This window comes from Trichomycterus rosablanca, chromosome 17 (genome assembly GCF_030014385.1).
Source record: "Trichomycterus rosablanca isolate fTriRos1 chromosome 17, fTriRos1.hap1, whole genome shotgun sequence".
NCBI classification, from domain to species: domain Eukaryota; kingdom Metazoa; phylum Chordata; class Actinopteri; order Siluriformes; family Trichomycteridae; genus Trichomycterus; species Trichomycterus rosablanca.
In genome coordinates this window covers 22028085-22046097 of record NC_086004.1, presented here as the reverse complement: position 1 = coordinate 22046097, position 18013 = coordinate 22028085, and the positions used below count along the sequence as shown (strand labels likewise).

The 18013-nt window shown below is 40.1% G+C and overlaps 1 protein-coding gene across 1 annotated transcript; it reads left to right on the top strand.

The window, feature by feature from the left end:
- Positions 1 to 128: 128 nt before the first annotated feature.
- nwd1 (NACHT and WD repeat domain containing 1) lies at positions 129 to 17547 on the top strand. Its single transcript, XM_063013421.1, has 20 exons — positions 129 to 146; positions 1599 to 1719; positions 3986 to 4071; positions 4339 to 4455; positions 4551 to 4905; positions 4988 to 6260; positions 8203 to 8406; positions 8577 to 8736; positions 8813 to 8930; positions 9013 to 9177; positions 9625 to 9822; positions 10029 to 10151; positions 10289 to 10491; positions 11213 to 11473; positions 11557 to 11647; positions 12299 to 12447; positions 14088 to 14373; positions 15103 to 15656; positions 16094 to 16199; positions 17204 to 17547. The coding sequence occupies exons 1-20, from the start codon at positions 129 to 131 to the stop codon at positions 17506 to 17508; spliced, it is 4893 nt and encodes a 1630-aa protein (XP_062869491.1). The 3' UTR covers positions 17509 to 17547.
- Positions 17548 to 18013: the final 466 nt, after the last annotated feature.

The window sequence follows — 18013 nt, the reverse complement described above, 5'->3', positions numbered from 1 at the left end:
TTTCTGTCATTGACATTTGATGTACATGATGTAATTAACATCAGAGAGAATTTTTTGCCACTTTATTATATGCAGTATATGCCAATATCCACAGAAGTAATACCACAGAAGTTACACTTGCAATAGCAATGTTGGCTGTAGGAAATGTAAGACAAGCTTTTGTGTATCTCACTATTAGTGGCTTGTCATTTTCACTTTTTCTTTGTTTGATGGTGGAATCATGAACTCTGAACCCATAAACACTGCCATAGTGTGAGCTGGGCCTGCAGATTCAAAGTAATTTTGACCATGGTTTGATATACTGGGATTTTTATGCACAACTGGACCTAGGGTTTTAATGGAAAGCTGGAAAACATCCAGTGAGTGTCGGTTCACTGAGCAGAAACATCAGAGAATGTAACTCAGTCACTTTGATTGAAGTCATATATAATATTTCATGGGTAAATGGTGCACATTTGAGGAAACAGGATTCAACTGACCAATCGGATTCAACTTCACAGTTCTGATATCCAGTTTCTATGCCGGTTGTCTGAGTCTATGCAACCCCATACACAGAAGGGTTTGATGCACTGTGCAATATGACATATTTAACATATTATTGTGCCATAGGTGCATTTTGGTTGGTCCCTCCCAGATGACTTTGACTTATGTCCTTTGGCATGAAGTTTTGGCTGCCCAAAAGCTTGTTGGATTTTTTTTTGTCCTTTGGACCACTGTCAGTGGTTACTCACCATGGGTGTCTCTGAGCATCCTGTGTGAGTACTGTTACAACCTTAGACTTATTAAAAAAAAGTTATGTTTTTTTTAATGCTCAGTAACCTAGTGAATTAGCCTTGCAAACTAATCCGCTACACAATGTGGTCACAAACAAATTGAGTCCCTTGATGGCCCTTCTTGGGACCATGCAATCTTCTTCCAAAGGAGTTCTAAATTTAAGGGTAAGACTGAGGATGAACACTGCACACAGTCATCCTTAATTGATGCATGTGTTATGTTAGTGAACAGTGGAGCAGGTGTGTGTAATAACAAAAATAACTAACAGCTCTAAATCCACTGCTTAAATTCCAGCCATAATTGATTATTCAATATCGGGCAGGTTTAAAGCAAAATATGAAATTGAAACTCTATCAGAACCAAAGTGCATATTAGCAAATGCACTTTTTAATTACTTAGCAAAACATTTAAGGAAGGAGACTACTGCAAGTGTTAAGGTTTGTGCCAAATGGGTGTTTAGTCATCCAAACCGCTACAGGTAATTAAGTGGAACAGCAGCTGCTAGCTCTCCCAGGAGTGCCATCACCATGTCAGGGATGGGTGGTAAACAAAGGTTCCTCCTGGCATAGCTGATCTCAGTGGATAAAATGTGCAACAGATAAGCACAAACACATTTTGATGAACAGTCCCTACCAGGCTGTGGTCCAGGATACATTGTCTTCCTGTTCTAAAGGGTAAGCACCGGGCTGCTTGACATTAGTAAGTTTATATTTTAGATAATAAGGTACACAAGGTGCTTACTGACTAACCTTTAAAGCTTCATAGCAGCACATGATACATCATGAAGCAGCTCCTGATGGGTTGAATGTGATTTAGGCTTGTAGGAAGTGGCTGTGATGGAACTGATAGAGGCTCTGGGAATCGAGGCTCTGCGTGGACACAATACGAGCTGTCCGCAGCCTCCATCCAATGTGGTCCGAGTGTTCATCAGCTCAACTATTTCAGGTACAGTTGTGGTTTTTTTTATAGTGTATTTGTGTAAAAAGTGAATAGTGTCAAAGTTATTTTGACTAATAATTACTTTATTATTACATGTTAGAATATGTTAATAATTTAGTAACATTAGAACCACCCACCTAATGTGCCCTCAGAACAGCTCTGACCTGCCAAGACGTACTCCACAAGACGCCCTAAAGAGTCCTGTGGTATCTGGTACAGGGACATTTTGCACATCATGGGTTATTAATTGTTTAATGAACTGATAAGTTAAAATACTCATAAGGTCTTAATACTTTTTGAATCCACTGTGTATAACCCCAAATTGCTGGGAATATATTTCGTTGCTTTTTCACTTCACCAAACCACTTCTGATAGCCAAGCGTCAGGGTTGGATCTGTGAATATTGGATCTATGACCAGTGATGGCATAGTTACCTTGAAAAAGTAATCTGATTACTGATTACTCCTTTAAAAAGTAACTTAGTTACTTTATGGATTACATGATTTTAAAAGTAACTAAGTTAGATTACAAGTTACTTTATTAGTTATATAATGCAGAATATTTCAAAGATATTCCTTTGCAATACTTTATCATTTGGCTGCCAACTTGTGTGTACTGATGAGACTCAATTTAATCCCAGAACATGCTAGTGTGAATGCATGGAAAACAAATTTTAATTTTCTTTCAAGAATATGATAGACTGACCAACACTATTACGCTAAATCAGCATTGAAAATTGACTTTACTTTTAATAGCCTTCTACAATGCTGGAGCTTCTTAAAACGGAAGATTTTCTTTTAAATAGAAGTGTTATTTACCTGCTATTAAATTGTTTTCCAACAAAATCCGCCCAATTAGGCGGATAATCGCCCAATCTGGCAACACTGGAATGCGCAGAGCCAGCTGGCGCTTTTACTCGTAGCGCGCCACGAATACTACTAAATAGTACTACTTCTGTAATTGTGTTGGTGGTTGACATTTATGTTGAGTGTATTACGGCACTGTTTTGGTGAAGAACTACTTATTTGAGGTGCGCTGCTCCTGCGTGCAGAAATGCTTCCGCAAAAAAATTGCCGGCAAAGCGGTGGTGGGGGGGGCCAGAGGGGTGGCCGAAGATTACTTTATGGTGGCCATGGCAACCACTGGCCACCCCCTGGCTCCGCTCCTGCCAAGAAGAAAGCAAAAATATCTTTTCACTAAGGAAAATGACAAAAATAGTAACGCACAGTAACTTGGATAAGTAACTTTAATCTGATTACTGGATTGGAAATAGTAACGCGTTAGATTACTCGTTACTGAAAAATGTGGTCAGATTAGAGTAACGCGTTACTAAGTAACGCGTTACAGACCATCAGTGTCTATGACTATTCTACTTGGCAGAATTGGTGGAGAAAATAAAAAGCTAGTTGGCTTTCTGGCATGACCTGTACTTTTTTGTTGATTTCACACATATTCTCTTTATGTATTTAGTTCAGGACTTTGGGACGGCCATAAAGGTGTAGCTATATATTATTTAACTATTTCAAATGCAGTGTGTTATAGCAGCATTAAATTACTTTTTTTTGTGCTCCTGATATTATATCTTCTAAGCATAAGATAACAGTTTGGGTTTCTTCCCAACCTTGGCAAAGAGACTACTGTTTCTATGTACTTTGTGGCTATAGACAGTTATGTGTACAGATGATCCTGGTTGTGTACAATGTGTTATAATGTAATTTAAATAAGTTGGTCTATGTACTTTTTTAATGATTGTCACAAAAACAGTAGCAAAAATCAATATTCCTAGTCTGCCATACCACACATGACCCAAATGTGTATGTAAACAAACAAAAAAGTTTAACAGTAGCACATAATTATTGTAGGGCAGCACAGTGGCTCAGTGGGTAGCATTGTCACCTCACAGCAAGAAGGTCCTGGGTTCGATCCCCAGGTGGGAGTTTGTATGTTCTCCCCATGTCTGCGTGGGTTTACTCCGGGTTCTCCGGTTTCCTCCCACAGTCCAAAGACAAGCAAGTGAGGTGAATTGGAGACACTAAATTGTCCACGACAGTGTTCGATATAACCTTGTGAACTGATGAATCTTGTGTAATGAGTAACTACTGTTTCTGTCATGAATGTAACCAAAGTGTAAAACATGACGTTAAAATCCAAACAAACAAACAAACAAACTTAATATTTAGTAGCTACTGCTTTTAATGTGTTGATCTTGTAGCATTTATTGCACAATTATTGCTGCCTTAAATGTTTTTAATAAATTGTTTTCATTTGACAGATTTGGCCAGTGAAAGAAATGCCTTTTGGGAGAAAGCATATCCTGAATTACAAGGCTTCTGTCAGAATCTTGGCCTTGTCTTTGAGGTTGGTACATAATTTGATACACAGAAGCTAGACCTTAACTGTTAATGTTGTTCTATTCCCATTGTTAGATTATACCGTAAAAATACTGTGAAATATTTTTTTTTATTTAATTCTGCAATATCAGTCATGTTGGGGTAGAATGTGAGACTAATCTGAATTATCAGACCCTTCACCCAATATCCTCTGGGTGGGGTATAATACTGAGTGGTCGGACTTGATCTTTTTAACATGTGGATACATTTTCATATCTATTTACAATGCCCTTAGGTTGTGGATTTCAGATGGGGCATGTCCGATTCAATAATCGGTGATCACATTACGACTGAATTGTGCCTGCAGGAGATCAAGTTATGTCAGAAAGTTTCTGCTGGTCCTAGTTTTCTTGTAAGTTTAGCAATTTCATTCAATCTCCTTAACCTTACACATAACATCTAACTTTTGGTTAATGAGCTGCTTGTTTGTTTACTTGATGTTCACAGGCTTTTGTAGGGACTCAGTATGGTGCCCGTCCCCTCCCACGCTTCATATCAGAAAGCGAGTTTGATGTACTGCTATCCAAATTGTCCAAGGACCGAGAAGGCTTGACACTTGTTAAGAAATGGTTCATTAGAGATGATAACTCGGTACCACTGAAATACATCCTACAGCCAATCAGCATCCACTATCCTTATTACAATGACACAACACCTGAGGCTAGAGCACAACACGATGGGAATGTTTTGTCCTGGAATCTCACTGAAGCTCGGCTGTTGCAGCTTTTATGCAGTGCAGCACTACAAGCCGAGAAGGACGGGGACATCAGTCCTGAGCAGAAGCACAAGTTCTTCAAGTCAAGTGAGAACATTCGGTCATTTTGTAAAACTCGTGTCAGGCTCTGTGCATAAAATAATGATACTATTATGCTTGATGTTTACAGTGACTGAGTGGGAGCTGGAAGACGGGTTTCTCAGATGTCAGCAGGATCAGGACCAGCCTTTAGCTGTCATCTTCATGAAGGAACTTGCTAATTTAAAGAAAAGTGAATACAATAAGCATGCCAGCAAGTTTTTGGATGTCACAGCTGATGGTCTCTTGGACACTGAGGCCCAGGAACTCTTGACCAATCTAAAACAACGCATCAACAATGCCTGCTTAGGCAAACTTGAAATCCAGAGCTTGGAACTTAACAATGCTGCTATTGATGTGAACCGTAAAGAACACAGGAACTATCTGGAGAAATTTTGTGAGCAGGTCATGTCTCAGATAAAGAGCAAGATTAACAGACAAGCACCTCCGATCATAGATGGAGGGTCGCTTTGGCTTCAACAGGAACTTTTTCATCATGCAAATTTAAGTTATCAGAGATGTTCTGTTTTTACTGGAAGAGACGGTCTTCTTGCCAAGCTTGGCCTCATAATATGGGAATCTACAAATTTTCATCACCCCCCTCTTATTGTATACGGTCCTCCGGAAACTGGTAAGACTGCTCTGTTGTGCAAGCTAGCCCAGCAGATGCTAGCTGTCCTGGAACCACAAGCTGTGGTCGCTCTACGTCTGCTTGGTACGTCTCCGCTCAGCACAGATGCCGACTCTGTTCTTAGGGGAATTTGTTTTCAGGTTTGCGGAGCTTTTGGGCTGGCAACCCCCTGCCCACAGACAGCAAAATCACATGACAAGTTGGTAACGTTCTTTCATGCCATGCTGCAACAAGTGTCCAAAAAAGGAGAAACCCTTGTGCTTATCCTTGATTCTCTGGACCACCTATCACAGACCAGCAATGCTCATACGTTGCAGTGGATTCCCAAAGAAATTCCACCCAACGTGCATTTAGTCATGTCAGCCCTGAACCATGGTTCTCCCTTAAAGAAACTTAATGAAATGTTTAACGATGAAACATTTTTCCTTCAAGTTGAGCCTTTGACTTCTGGTCAAGGGCAGGCCATCATTGATGCCAGTATGAGTGCTGCTGGACAGAGACTCACGTCAGAACAGGTGCAGGCTATTCTCCAAAGCTTCCACAAGACTGGAAGTCCCTTACATCTTAAACTAATTCTGGACATGGCAAAGCAGTGGTCATCCTACACCAATATGTCTGAGATTTATCTTGGCAGCTCAGTGCAGGAAATTATATCATTATTTCTCCAAAGGCTGGAAATAAAGCATGGCGAGAGACTGGTCTGCCACGCTCTGGGTTACATCAGCCTATCCAGGTTTGTCATTGACAGTCACTTTTACTTCAAGTAAAAACCAGTGTTGCCTTTTGAGGAAGCTACCGTTTTTTAACTAAAGCAAACAGTTTGGAAACACAATAACCCTACATATTATCATTTCCTATGGTGTGTCATGTGCCCTAATTCCCAAGAATACGATGTATAGAATCCAGTGGCGGCTGCTGGTCTTTCAAAGAGGGGAAGCTCATTGTCGGCTTACATCATAAAATTTGTCAATTTATTTACACATAAATTCTGCCCTCTGTTCCTTTTACAAGAAAATGGCCTGAAATGGGTTGCAGTTTGTCTTTCGACTTCACTCGCAAAATCCGCGATGGGACTGAAGCTCCTAGTGATTAAGTGACTATTGTCCCTATTTGTCATGCCAATAAAGCTTCTTTTGAGTTTGAGTTTGAGAAGTGACGGTGTAGCGCTCAAACTAGCTGTCAATCAAAACGGGATTCAGCCTTTCCACTGATCCTCCAATCATCTTGCAGAAGCTCCGCGTCCAGACCCGCCACAGCCCCATTCACCCCCAGAGACGCTCAGCGTCCGGGGGCGGGACAAAATCGAGGCATTTATCCAATGACCGGCGAGTTTTGGAGCATAAAAAAAACCCCTCAACGCAGTCCCATAGAAGTGAAGAGACGCTCAGCTTCTGCGGGCAAATGCATTGACGCTACGGGAATGTATGAGTTAAGTTAAGAAAATCGAGTCGATTTGTGATAATTAGCTGATTCTGAACGAACTCGTCTTCGAGATGAACGTGTTCTAACGCATTTGTAGTCAATGAAATGTTAACACAACTGTACATATTTGACCATTTAATTTTGGACATTTTAGGGGAAGCTGAGCTTCCCTTGCAGTCTTAGAGAAATCGCCACTGATAGAATCATGTGCCAGTCATTTAGAATGAAGTTTGGCTGAATTTTGCCTAGGCTCCATAGGAACTGTCTTAAATTCTTGTTGACAGCTCCTAAAATAAAATTTGATTTAAATTAAAAACAATAGAACACCCCACCCATTCAACTTTGACCAGTTGGTCAACATCTTTGTCCAATATCAATAAATCTATAGCAAATCTATAGTTTCCACAAACATGTTTTTGTGAAGGAGAAAGAGTCGATTGACACAACTGAAACCTAAACCCTAAAATATGCTCTCTCAGAATGCACACCCACCCCAAACTAAATTTATGTTTATGGTTTTCTTTAGCTATTCTTGTTTTTTTGTCACCAACCAACCAAAGATGCAGAACATGTACTGGCTGCTTTAACTTACCATTAGTCATCAGGTTTGAGAATATGTTAATTGCAATCGGTGAAGGGTGTATTCTTGGCATTTGCCCTATGTATCCAGGTGATCCTGGCTGAGATGATGCAGTTAGCAAAGATAATTAAATCAATGACACTTGTAGTAAATTACGTAAACGTAAACAGTAGTGCTACAAGTCAGCTCTATTAAAATGATACAATTGGTGAACACTAGGGTGTGTACTGGATCTAACTGTGATGCTGCTATATGTAAAAACTACACTACTGCTTTAAAACACCTTGAAAAAACCTGAATCATGTAATATGCTATTATCTGGAACATTTATTTTAAGGCTTGTGTATTAATGTTGTGTTATATATTTAAACTTTATTGTGTTGAAAAGGGACTGGTTTTGGAAAGCCAAGTTTTAGTTATTTAAAGTTATTTATTTAAAAGAAGTGTTGCCAGGTTGAAGAAGTTGGAGGTATTTCATTTGTCCTACATTATTGATTTTTATATCTTGGAACAATGGCTACCAATGGCTTGAATGGCTAAACATCTAAACCCAATCCACATAAGTTTAGCCATGTAGTGTATGCTGAACAATCACTGGAGTACTTTTAAAGCTACTTTAAGATTATATTCTACATTAAAATGTGATGTTAAAATATTCACTGTGTGTTTACAGATGTGGCTTATCGGAGGCAGAACTTCGAGATGTTTTGTCTTTAGATAACGATGTCCTGGCAGAGGTCTATCAGAGCTGGCTTCCTCCAAGTCACACACTTATACGCTTTCCTCCTCTACTTTGGGCACGCCTCAAACACGACCTAGGGGATTATCTAATGGAACGATGGGAAAATGGCATTGTTGTGTTGGGGTTCTCTTTAAGGTAAGTCACTAGCACAAAGTTGACCAACATTGTTCTGGAGTTCACAGTCTTGGAGTGGCTAACAATACATTTTAACAAGCTATAAAGATAAAACAGTTGCTTTTGGGAAAAGCTCATTATTTTAGAAAACATTTTAAAATCAGAGCCTGAGTGTCTTCTATTTTCTTTAGGAACTTTACCGAGATGGTTCAGGAGAGGTATCTTACTGCGGAGAAGCGGGTTGAAATGCACATTATTCTCAGCGAGTACTTTTCAGGCCAGTGGAGTCAAGGCCAACTCAAACCTATACATTTGCCTTCGCTGAAAACCCAACTAAATGCTGACAGAAAGGTAATTATCGATCCAAAATCTGGATCTGCTGGAATTAAATGTGGCATCAAAATGACCTCAACCTCTTTTTGTCAAGGTACCCTGTCAGCCCCTGTGGTTTACTGAAGGAATCGCCAATCTTAGGATGCTGCACGAACTGCCTTATCACCTTATACATGCAGAGAAATTGGAGGAACTGTGTAAAGCAGTGATAGGTATGCTTCGGTAAACGCTATTTCAGAATCAGGTAATAATTATAAAATAGATGTAGTATAAACTTCATCCACTCTCGTGCAGGTAATCTGGAGTGGTTATATTGCAAGACTCTCAGCTGTGGAGTGGCCAGTGTAATTCAGGATCTGTCACTCTGTCTTGATGTCATGGACTGTCCTGAAATCAAGCTCATCCGTGACTGCTTTCTACTGCTGAAGCCCACCATAGATTTTATTGATGGACACATTGGTGAGTGTTGTAGCTTATGGGTTATTTGTTTGATGATTTTATTTTTGCATGTACATATTCTATATGGCATAAATTATGTAGACACTTTTAAGAGCTGCTTAAAATACACACAGTTGTGTTTAAAAATCGAATTCAATTTCTTTCAGATGAGTAGAGACTAGGCTTTTAATGCAGCAAAGGTGGGGCAAGCTTGTAATAATGCACATGATATTAAAGCACCAATGGATGTTATGTTTGCTTGCCTACACCTTTCTTTCACCAACTGAATGTACAGTACTATGTTTATGCTTTTTACCAAACATGGAGGTTGGAACTTTTTATATTGCATTGAAATATTATTGATATGTTATGATATAAATGAAAAACCATTTAAGCACCACATTTAATATCCTCAGTATTTTTAGTCAGTAAACAACGCCCCTAACTTGAGATGATCTTTTTCTACAGACCCATCCCTCCTGTTCACCGAGCTATGTGCCAGACTTCAGGCTCTCGCCCCTGCGTATCACTCTCTGATTGGATGCCTCTGCTCTGATTGCCATGATTGGTTTGCTTCCTGTCCAGACCCTGTACTTGTGCCCAAGTGTACCTTCCTACAATCCCCGGGAGGGCCTTTGGAAAGCACGCTCAGTAGTTTTGTAAAAGGCAAGTGGGTAATTTTTGTATTTTATATGTTATAGTTATATTTTATAGCCACCCTCCTCAACACTGGATACGTTTTTTTCTGTAACCAGTGTAACCCAAAACAAACATTTGGCCCTTCTTTGTAGATCACATTACCAGACAGTTTAGACTATGGTTCAAACTGGATTGTTCACTGTCATTTTGTTCTTCTTGTCTGTTTTCTAAAGGATTTACAGCAGTGGATGTTTGTGCCGAGAGGGATTTGCTGATAGCAGGTTCTGTAGATGGAGTGCTGATATTGTGGGACCTAAAACATCTCGAGGTGCTTCATACACTTGTAGGACACACAGGTTAGCAAACACTGTGATCAGTAAATCCACATACTTTTGGCCACATAGTGTTTGCACTTTGATAAGTTGTTAGTGTAATGCCTGCATGTGAAAATACTGGTGTGTATTTACGCATTTTTTATGTTTTTGCTGTGCAGGGGCGGTTCAGTCTGTGAAGCTTGTACAAGGAGGTGACCATTGCTTATCTACTGGACTTGATGGTTCTCTTAAGAAATGGAGTCTGCTTAGTGGAAAACAGATCTACTGCATCCCTGCTGCAGTTTCAGTCCAGCCCTGGTCTGCTGAACAGATCCTTGTGTTTGAGTCTAGTGCCATGGTTCTTTCTAATGCACAAGGACAAGTAGGACATCTTTTCATCTGGCTGTTTTCTGTATACATTGTATTTATGGTTGCTCTGGTGGTGCCGTTTATTATGCTAGTCCATCACCTCTAAGATCTGGGTTCGAATCTTAGCAGTGCTATCGTTCAGCCGGGTGTCTACACATACATGAATTCCTTATGTGTTGAGGGATTTCCTGCTTTGCACACTTTGTATCCTAGTGAAACTGGACAACCGTGACCCCAACCAGGGTTGGGCGGCTGCACTAAGATGTAAATGATACACTACATGGCCCAAAATATGAAGACATCTCTTCTAATTAATGGATTGAGCTTATTTAGCCATAGCCAATTCACTATGCTACAAGAAAACATCAAGGATAGAAGGGTTATTCAATAAGAAATAATAATCTGTAGGTGTTTCATTGGACTGTGAAAATTTTTTTTCATATCATAAACAGTATATAACCTAAAGAATGTAAAGACCTGACCATGGGTTCAGCATGACAATTTGATACGTTTGTAAGAATTTGTGCCTTTTAGTCAAAAAAGCAATTATGAGTTAAGTCCTGTGAGATTGACCTGGCCTGCAATCAACATTCCAATTCAGCCCAAATGTGTAAAGTTGGGTTGAAGTTAGTGCTTTGTGCAGGCCACTAGAGAAACACCTGATCTCGACATATTTTTGGCAATATATTATAAATATAGTGCAACCTTTCATCTTTATTGTCCCTTTTGTGTAGGTCAAATCATGGCATTTGGACACTGGTGAGCTCCTTTATGAAGCTGATGTGAATGGAGAGTGTTCGATTCTTGCTGGACTGGGAGAGGACGTGGCAGTGCTGTCCAGTGATGGCCAGCTCTGGCTCCATGACTCGAGCACTGGTGCACAGAAATCCCACAGCCAGCTCAGCTCTGAACAGGGTTTCACTGTATCCACTGTCCTCACACTTCCCAGACATGATAGACTCCTTGTTGCATGCCAGGAAAGATCACTGCTATTGGTAATATTTCATTTTAGTAGTGCTTATTGTAAATTTGAGTTTTTTTTCTCTGATTGAATGTATTTGTGTGCCTTTTTCACCAGGTCTCAGCTACTGGGACTGTGGCAGATGTTGAGCTTCTTGCTCCGGCTTCGTTTATGTGCACCTCTGAGGATGAGAATGTGCTTTTTGCAGGTATATTTTTTATATATATATTTGTTTATGCATTTTCTCGATCCTCGCCCTGGTTGAGGAAAGCGAGACTGACACACGCTCCCTCCTACACGTGTGTAGTAGCCGACTGTATCTTTTCATCTGCACAAGGCGAGTTCATCTGCGAATCAGCTTTGTGTACAGAGAGCCACACCGTGATCAACGCATTATCCCTCAACTCTGTGTAGGCGCCATCAATCAGCCAGCAGAGGTCGTAATTGCCTCAGTTATGAGGAATTCCCTGTCAGGCTCCCACTCTGTTGTTGTTCATGTAGGTGCCCAGCCCAAAAAAAACACTTTTCTTAGTTGTGTAATTAATTAGTTAGTTAAAAATCAACAGCTAATAAATAATATGAACCAAATTGATTGTTTCCGAAACAAAATCATTCCTCATTGTTCATCTTAATCCTGATTAAGGTACTGGTGTGTCCAGATGCTAACTGGAACCGATAGTAGGAAGACACAAAAACAACCCAGACTGGGTGTCGGTCCATCTCAAAACATTACACACATATGTAATCATTTACCTACACCTGGGGCAATCCTTTGCAGGTTTAAAATGCTTAAAGCATATCTACTTTAATTATACAAGTTAAAAGCTTTTAATTCTTATAATAATCTTTTCAAACCCAGGCTGTGAGAGGACGTTGGCTGTCCTGCATGTGAATTCAGCCACTGTTCAGAAAACTCTGGAATTTCAGCATGAGGCCACAGTCTTATCAGCAGTTTCTTACAGCAGTGGAAGCAAGGTCATCACCGGCTCTCAGGATCATGTCATACGGGTCAGTTTCACTTCCTCTCTCCTTAAAATATAAAATAGTTTTTTATTTTGTGCAGTTCTGAATACACTTAATTGACTGGATTATTACATTGTGTACACAGGCTAAATGTACATGTGTGATATATCTATAATTTAATATATAATATAATTATTATACATAAATTACTATATTACATAGTATTAGCATCTGGTAAAATGGTCACCATATCGGACATTGTAATGAATAAATGCCTGAATTGAAGTAATGCAGTTATACACAAAATATGCACAATATGACACTTTAACTTAACTATTACTTAGTTTACTAGGGCAAAAGGGGTTGATGCATTTGGAGTAGTCAGCTTTTCAAGTTGTCAGTCTGGATTTGATATGTACATATACAATGAATGCGTTGTATAAGTGTAAACATAATTGGTATATACTGTATGGTAGTTATTTCCTATTAAAATTAAATAATCAATCACCCATGATGACAAAATGAGAGTTTGTTGAAAATTAATGGAAAATCAAAAACTGAAATTTCTAATTCACAAATATATTTAGACGCTTTATTAAACACATTGTAGAAGCCCATTTGGCAAAAATTACAGCTGCAAGTGTTCTTGGAAACATATCTACAAGCTTTAAACACCTGGATTTCCCATTTTTAATAGCAGATCATTTAATGCTCTGTCAGATATGATGCCAGGCATCTTTGAAAACTATCCACAGATGTACGGTGGGGTTTAAATCTGTGCTTTGGCTGGATCACTCAATTCAGAGACGTGCCTAAGCCCCTCTAGTGTTGTTTTGGTTGTATGCTTTGGGTCATTGTTGTGTTGAAAAGTTAACTTTTGCCCCAGTGTGAGTTTGTATACATAATGAGAATATTCCAGTATTTGGCTCCCAAAGAGATCCATTAAGCCAGGGGATCTTTATTCCTCATCCTGCTAGAGTCCTTTACTTGCAGTCATATGCCTGTTACTTAAAAGTGCCCCGTCTTCCCTCACTACCATAAATTTGATTTATGGGTTGCCGCAGAGATGGTTGTCCGTCCAACAACTTTGCACAACTCAAGGATTATTAGAATGATAATGAAAGCAAACAGAATGCAACTGATTACAATTTGTATGGCCACCGTAATGGTCTGAATGCTTTTGTAATTAAAATAGTTTCGTTTTTAATTCTTAATAAATGTTTAAAAAATAGGATAAAAATGGATAAAAATAGCAATTATATCCATTCAAAATCAAATTCACAACACAATCATGTGCAAAAAAGTCAAAGTGTACAAATACAAATAAGATATCCTTTATTTGTCATATATACATATACAGGTGAGCAGTACAATGAAATTCTTTCTTCGCATATCCCAGCTTGTTTGGAAGCTGGGGTCAGAGCCCAGGGTCAGCCATCGTATGGCGCCCCTCGAGCAGACAGGGTTAAGGGCCTTGCTCAAGAACCCAACAGTCTTCCGCCAATCTTCAGTTTGATAGCCCAAAGCTCTACCCACTAGGCTACCACTGTCCCTCTTTCTGAATGTACTAGATCTGTTGTGTAATGCCTATTTTTGTGGAACGACCAACCTAAGCAATATGCGCTATAGACATCAAGTCAAGGTTTGGATTGATGTAATTGACCTTTTGTTCTTGTCTTTTAAAGCTTTGGGGTTTAATCACTGGTCAGCTGCTAGATTGCTTCAGTGGTATGGGATCTCCTGTCACCTTCCTGTCCGTGTACAACACCATAATCATCTCTGCTTCAACTACCTCTGATTGCTTTAAACTGTGGCAGCCAGAATACAATCCCAAGCACAAAAGCCAGCCTTGTATCCCTGCCAACTGCCCGAGGGTGGTCGCATGCAAAGATGGCAACACTGTTCACTTTATCAGAAAAGAGGACAGAAAAAAGGTGTTCACATGGAGCTTTTCTGATGGTGAGCCAAACTGTTTTTATTTATAGTGGGTTTTTCAAACGAGTGGTGGAAAAATAAGAAAAGAGCAGGGTGATCCTCCATAAGTGCTGCGGCTCTCTTAAAGTGTGTTAGTCTGCGGCTCTCAGAGATGGTGCCATTCAACTAGCAGAGAATGCACGAAGAAGATTAGCGTATCCAATTTACTTTAGCTAACACCTTAACCATGCCAGTTATTTTGATTGGTTTAATAACTTAAAAATAAAATGTTCATGGAATGTCAAAACTCTTCTGCAAAATAAATAAATAAATAATGCACATAAGACCGCTCAGGTGGCGCAGCGGTAAAACACACGCTAGAACACCAGAGCTGGGATCTCGAATAGATCGTACCGAGTCTCAGCTCTGCCTGCCAGCTGGGCAGCCACATGAACAACGATTGGCCTGTTGTTCATAGAAGGGGTGGGATATTAAGCCGTATAGGGACTCTCTCATGACTGATTGATGTCACCTGCACAGAGATGAGGAAAGAGAGTGCTGATCAGGGTGTGTCTATCCGTACACAGTGCTGGTCCGCTTATGCACTCGTTAAGTGTAGGTGACAAGATGCATACGGCTGCCGCCCACGTGTCAGAGGGGGCGTGGGTTAGCTTCGTTCTCCTCATTCAGAGCCGGGGTCGGCATTAGTGGAGAGGAACCATGACGCAATCGGGCAATTGAACACCCTTTGCACATAGATCTTCAAAGCTATTATGTGCTCCACAGGTCTGTCCCCCGACTTGATGGACGTTTCCTCCGAGGTGTGCTGCATGGAACTGGCTCAACAGAAACGTCTGCTCTTCTGTGGCCTCTGCAAAGGTACCGTTCTCATCTACCCTTTAGATTTTGCCCAGGAGACTCTATGCCTGCTTCCTCCAGAAAGCCTGCACGCTGTGCGCAGCATGGCCATCAGTTCCAGGGAGGACAAGATCGCTGTGGCCTATGAGGATGAGGTGTGCTTGTTCGAGATCACAGCAAGGGATAGCTTTCCGTGTGTGGAGGGTCCATCCCACAGATACTCCCTGTCCCTGCTCCACTCTCCTGTGTCCGCCATGGCTTTGCTGCCCGACTGCAGACTCCTGTACGGCACTCTTGGGGGGGAAGTGGCTATCTATGACTTTCGGAGTGCCTCAGCAGCAGAGCTGGATCACCATGCGTCTGCTATCACCTGCATCGCAATGAGCAACTGGGATACACACGCTCTGGTCGGGTCAGCGGACTGTGTGCAGAAACTTTGGAGTTTGAAACCCATGATGTTGGACCATACCATGGAGTACAAGGTGAGAGTTAATTGAGTTTTTTTTCTGTTGTGTACAAAAAATCCCACATTAGTGTTATATATCTGACCAGCATTCATTTCTACCCCCAATGTTAGTAGCAGTGTGCAGTGTATGAGCAATTACCACAGACAACGATTACTACATGTACTTGATGTAAACCCCAGTTTTGTAAATATCAATATAATGAAACCATATGGGCTGTCATTAAAGCTGCACTGGGAAGAATTTTGGTTTCCATTTCCTTGAAACCACTATGTTATCCAAAAACTAAAAAACCTTAGATTTGGGGAAAAGAAGATGGGGAGCATTTTATGCAGTAGTGACACCCAGTGTTCAAAGAGTTCAAGCAGTTTTGTAAACCTACTTAATAGCGGCCCAACTTTAATTGTATTTTTAAAATACCTCACGTTTTACTCTTTGTTTTTATCATTACACAGGGTTTTTACTTCGAAGGGGTTCTGTGTGCTGCCTTCTCTGTAAATGATAAATATGTGTTCACTGGTTCTCAGGACAAAACCATCAAAGTTTGGGATGTATCTACAGGTTAGTTCTGTTTCTGTTTTAGTCCAACAGAATTGTTATTCAAGTGTAGAATTGTTTTTACTGTTTACTGGTAATATATATATATTACCACTTACCATATAGAAGCATATAGAAGCACTTTGAAGTTCTACAATTACTGACTGTAGTCCATCTGTTTCGCTACATACTTTTTAAGCCTGCTTTCACCCTGTTCTTCAATGGTCAGGACCCCCACAGGACCACTACAGAGCAGGTATTATTTAGATGGTGGATCATTCTCAGCACTGCAGTGACACTGACATGGTGGTGGTGTGTTAGTGTGTGTTGTGCTGGTATGAGTGGATCAGACGCAGCAGCGCTGATGGAGTTTTTAAACACCTCACTGTCACTGCTGGACTGAGAATAGTCCACCAACCAGAAATATCCAGCCAACAGCGCCCCATGGGCAGCGTCCTGTGACCACTGATGAGGGTCTAGAAGATGACCAACTCAAACAGCAGCAATAGATGAACGATCGTCTCTGACTTTACATCTACAAGGTGGACCAACCAGTTAGCAGTGTCTAATAGAGTGGACAGTGAGTGGACACGGTATTTAAAAACTCCAGCAGTGCTGCTGTGTCTTATCCACTCATACCAGCACAACACACACTAACACACCACCACCATGTCATTGTCACTGCAGTGCTGAGAATGATCCACCACCCAAATAATACCTACTCTGTGGTGGTCCTGTGGTGGTCCTGACCATTGAAGAACAGGGTAAAAGCAGGCTAAAAAAGTATGTAGAGAAATGGATGGACTACAGTCAGTAATTGTAGAACTATAAAGTGCTTCTATATGGTAGGTGGAGCTAATAAAATGGACAGGAAAATTCCTACATGACGTACACAAATGACTTGTGTACACGGCTTTTAGTAATAATACTTGGAATCTAATAGGTAAAATAGTGGGACCTTGTTAGTTTAATGCTGGTGGACTAAAAGATAATCATAATGTAATTTATTTGATTTCTTGTTGTTACAGGGTCCCTCTTGTATATCCAGTACGTCTACGCGGCTGTTATTAGAATTACACCACACAAGGATGGGTTTGTAGCCATTTCACAGAATGGTTCCTTTATTAAGGAGGGCTTTCACTGTCCCTACACTCTGCCATCAGATTATAACCCACTCCGAAACTTCAGGGCTCACTATCGTGTTACTTCACGTGAGAAAAGTCTGGACCCCACTCACAATCTCTTTAAAGATATCCACAGTTATAATCCACTTCAGTTTAACCTTATGAGTGTATTGAAGACGAAAAAATCCAACACATGTGTGGTTCTATAGAACACACACACACACACACGTACACACGTGTTTTTCATGTTTTCGAGTGTCTGAGTACAATGTATTGAGAACATCATAGGAAAACTGGTTAACAGTACATAGTGGTGCTGTAGAACACAATATAGGAAAATTACATTGCCAAAGGTTGTAAAACCTTAAGGAAATGCAAAATATAATTGCAAATAAAACATAAAAATGTAAACAGACCAAAGAGTTTACAAATTAGATAATTATTTAGTGACCATTTGAGCATATTAAAAGGGCTCAATCAGGACTAAATTATTCAAAAATGAATACAAATGAATAATATTCTGTACCACATGGCATTTATAATTCAACAATTTATGTACACGTTTGAAAAATCTACTCTATTTACAGACACAAACAATGTTCACATTTAACATATTTTTATGATGTACATGTTTGTTATACATTTACTGTTTCATAAATGGAATAATATAGAATGTTTTTGTAATGAGCTTAAATTTAGTATTCAACTTTAAAA

What these genes read in the sequence shown, in the direction of transcription:
- nwd1 (XM_063013421.1), top strand. An exon ending in CATCAGCTCAACTATTTCAG is followed by an intron (nt 1,720 to 3,985) that starts GTACAGTTGTGG and finishes TTCATTTGACAG; the next exon opens with ATTTGGCCAGTGAAAGAAAT. An exon ending in TGAGAATGTGCTTTTTGCAG is followed by an intron (nt 11,648 to 12,298) that starts GTATATTTTTTA and finishes TTTCAAACCCAG; the next exon opens with GCTGTGAGAGGACGTTGGCT.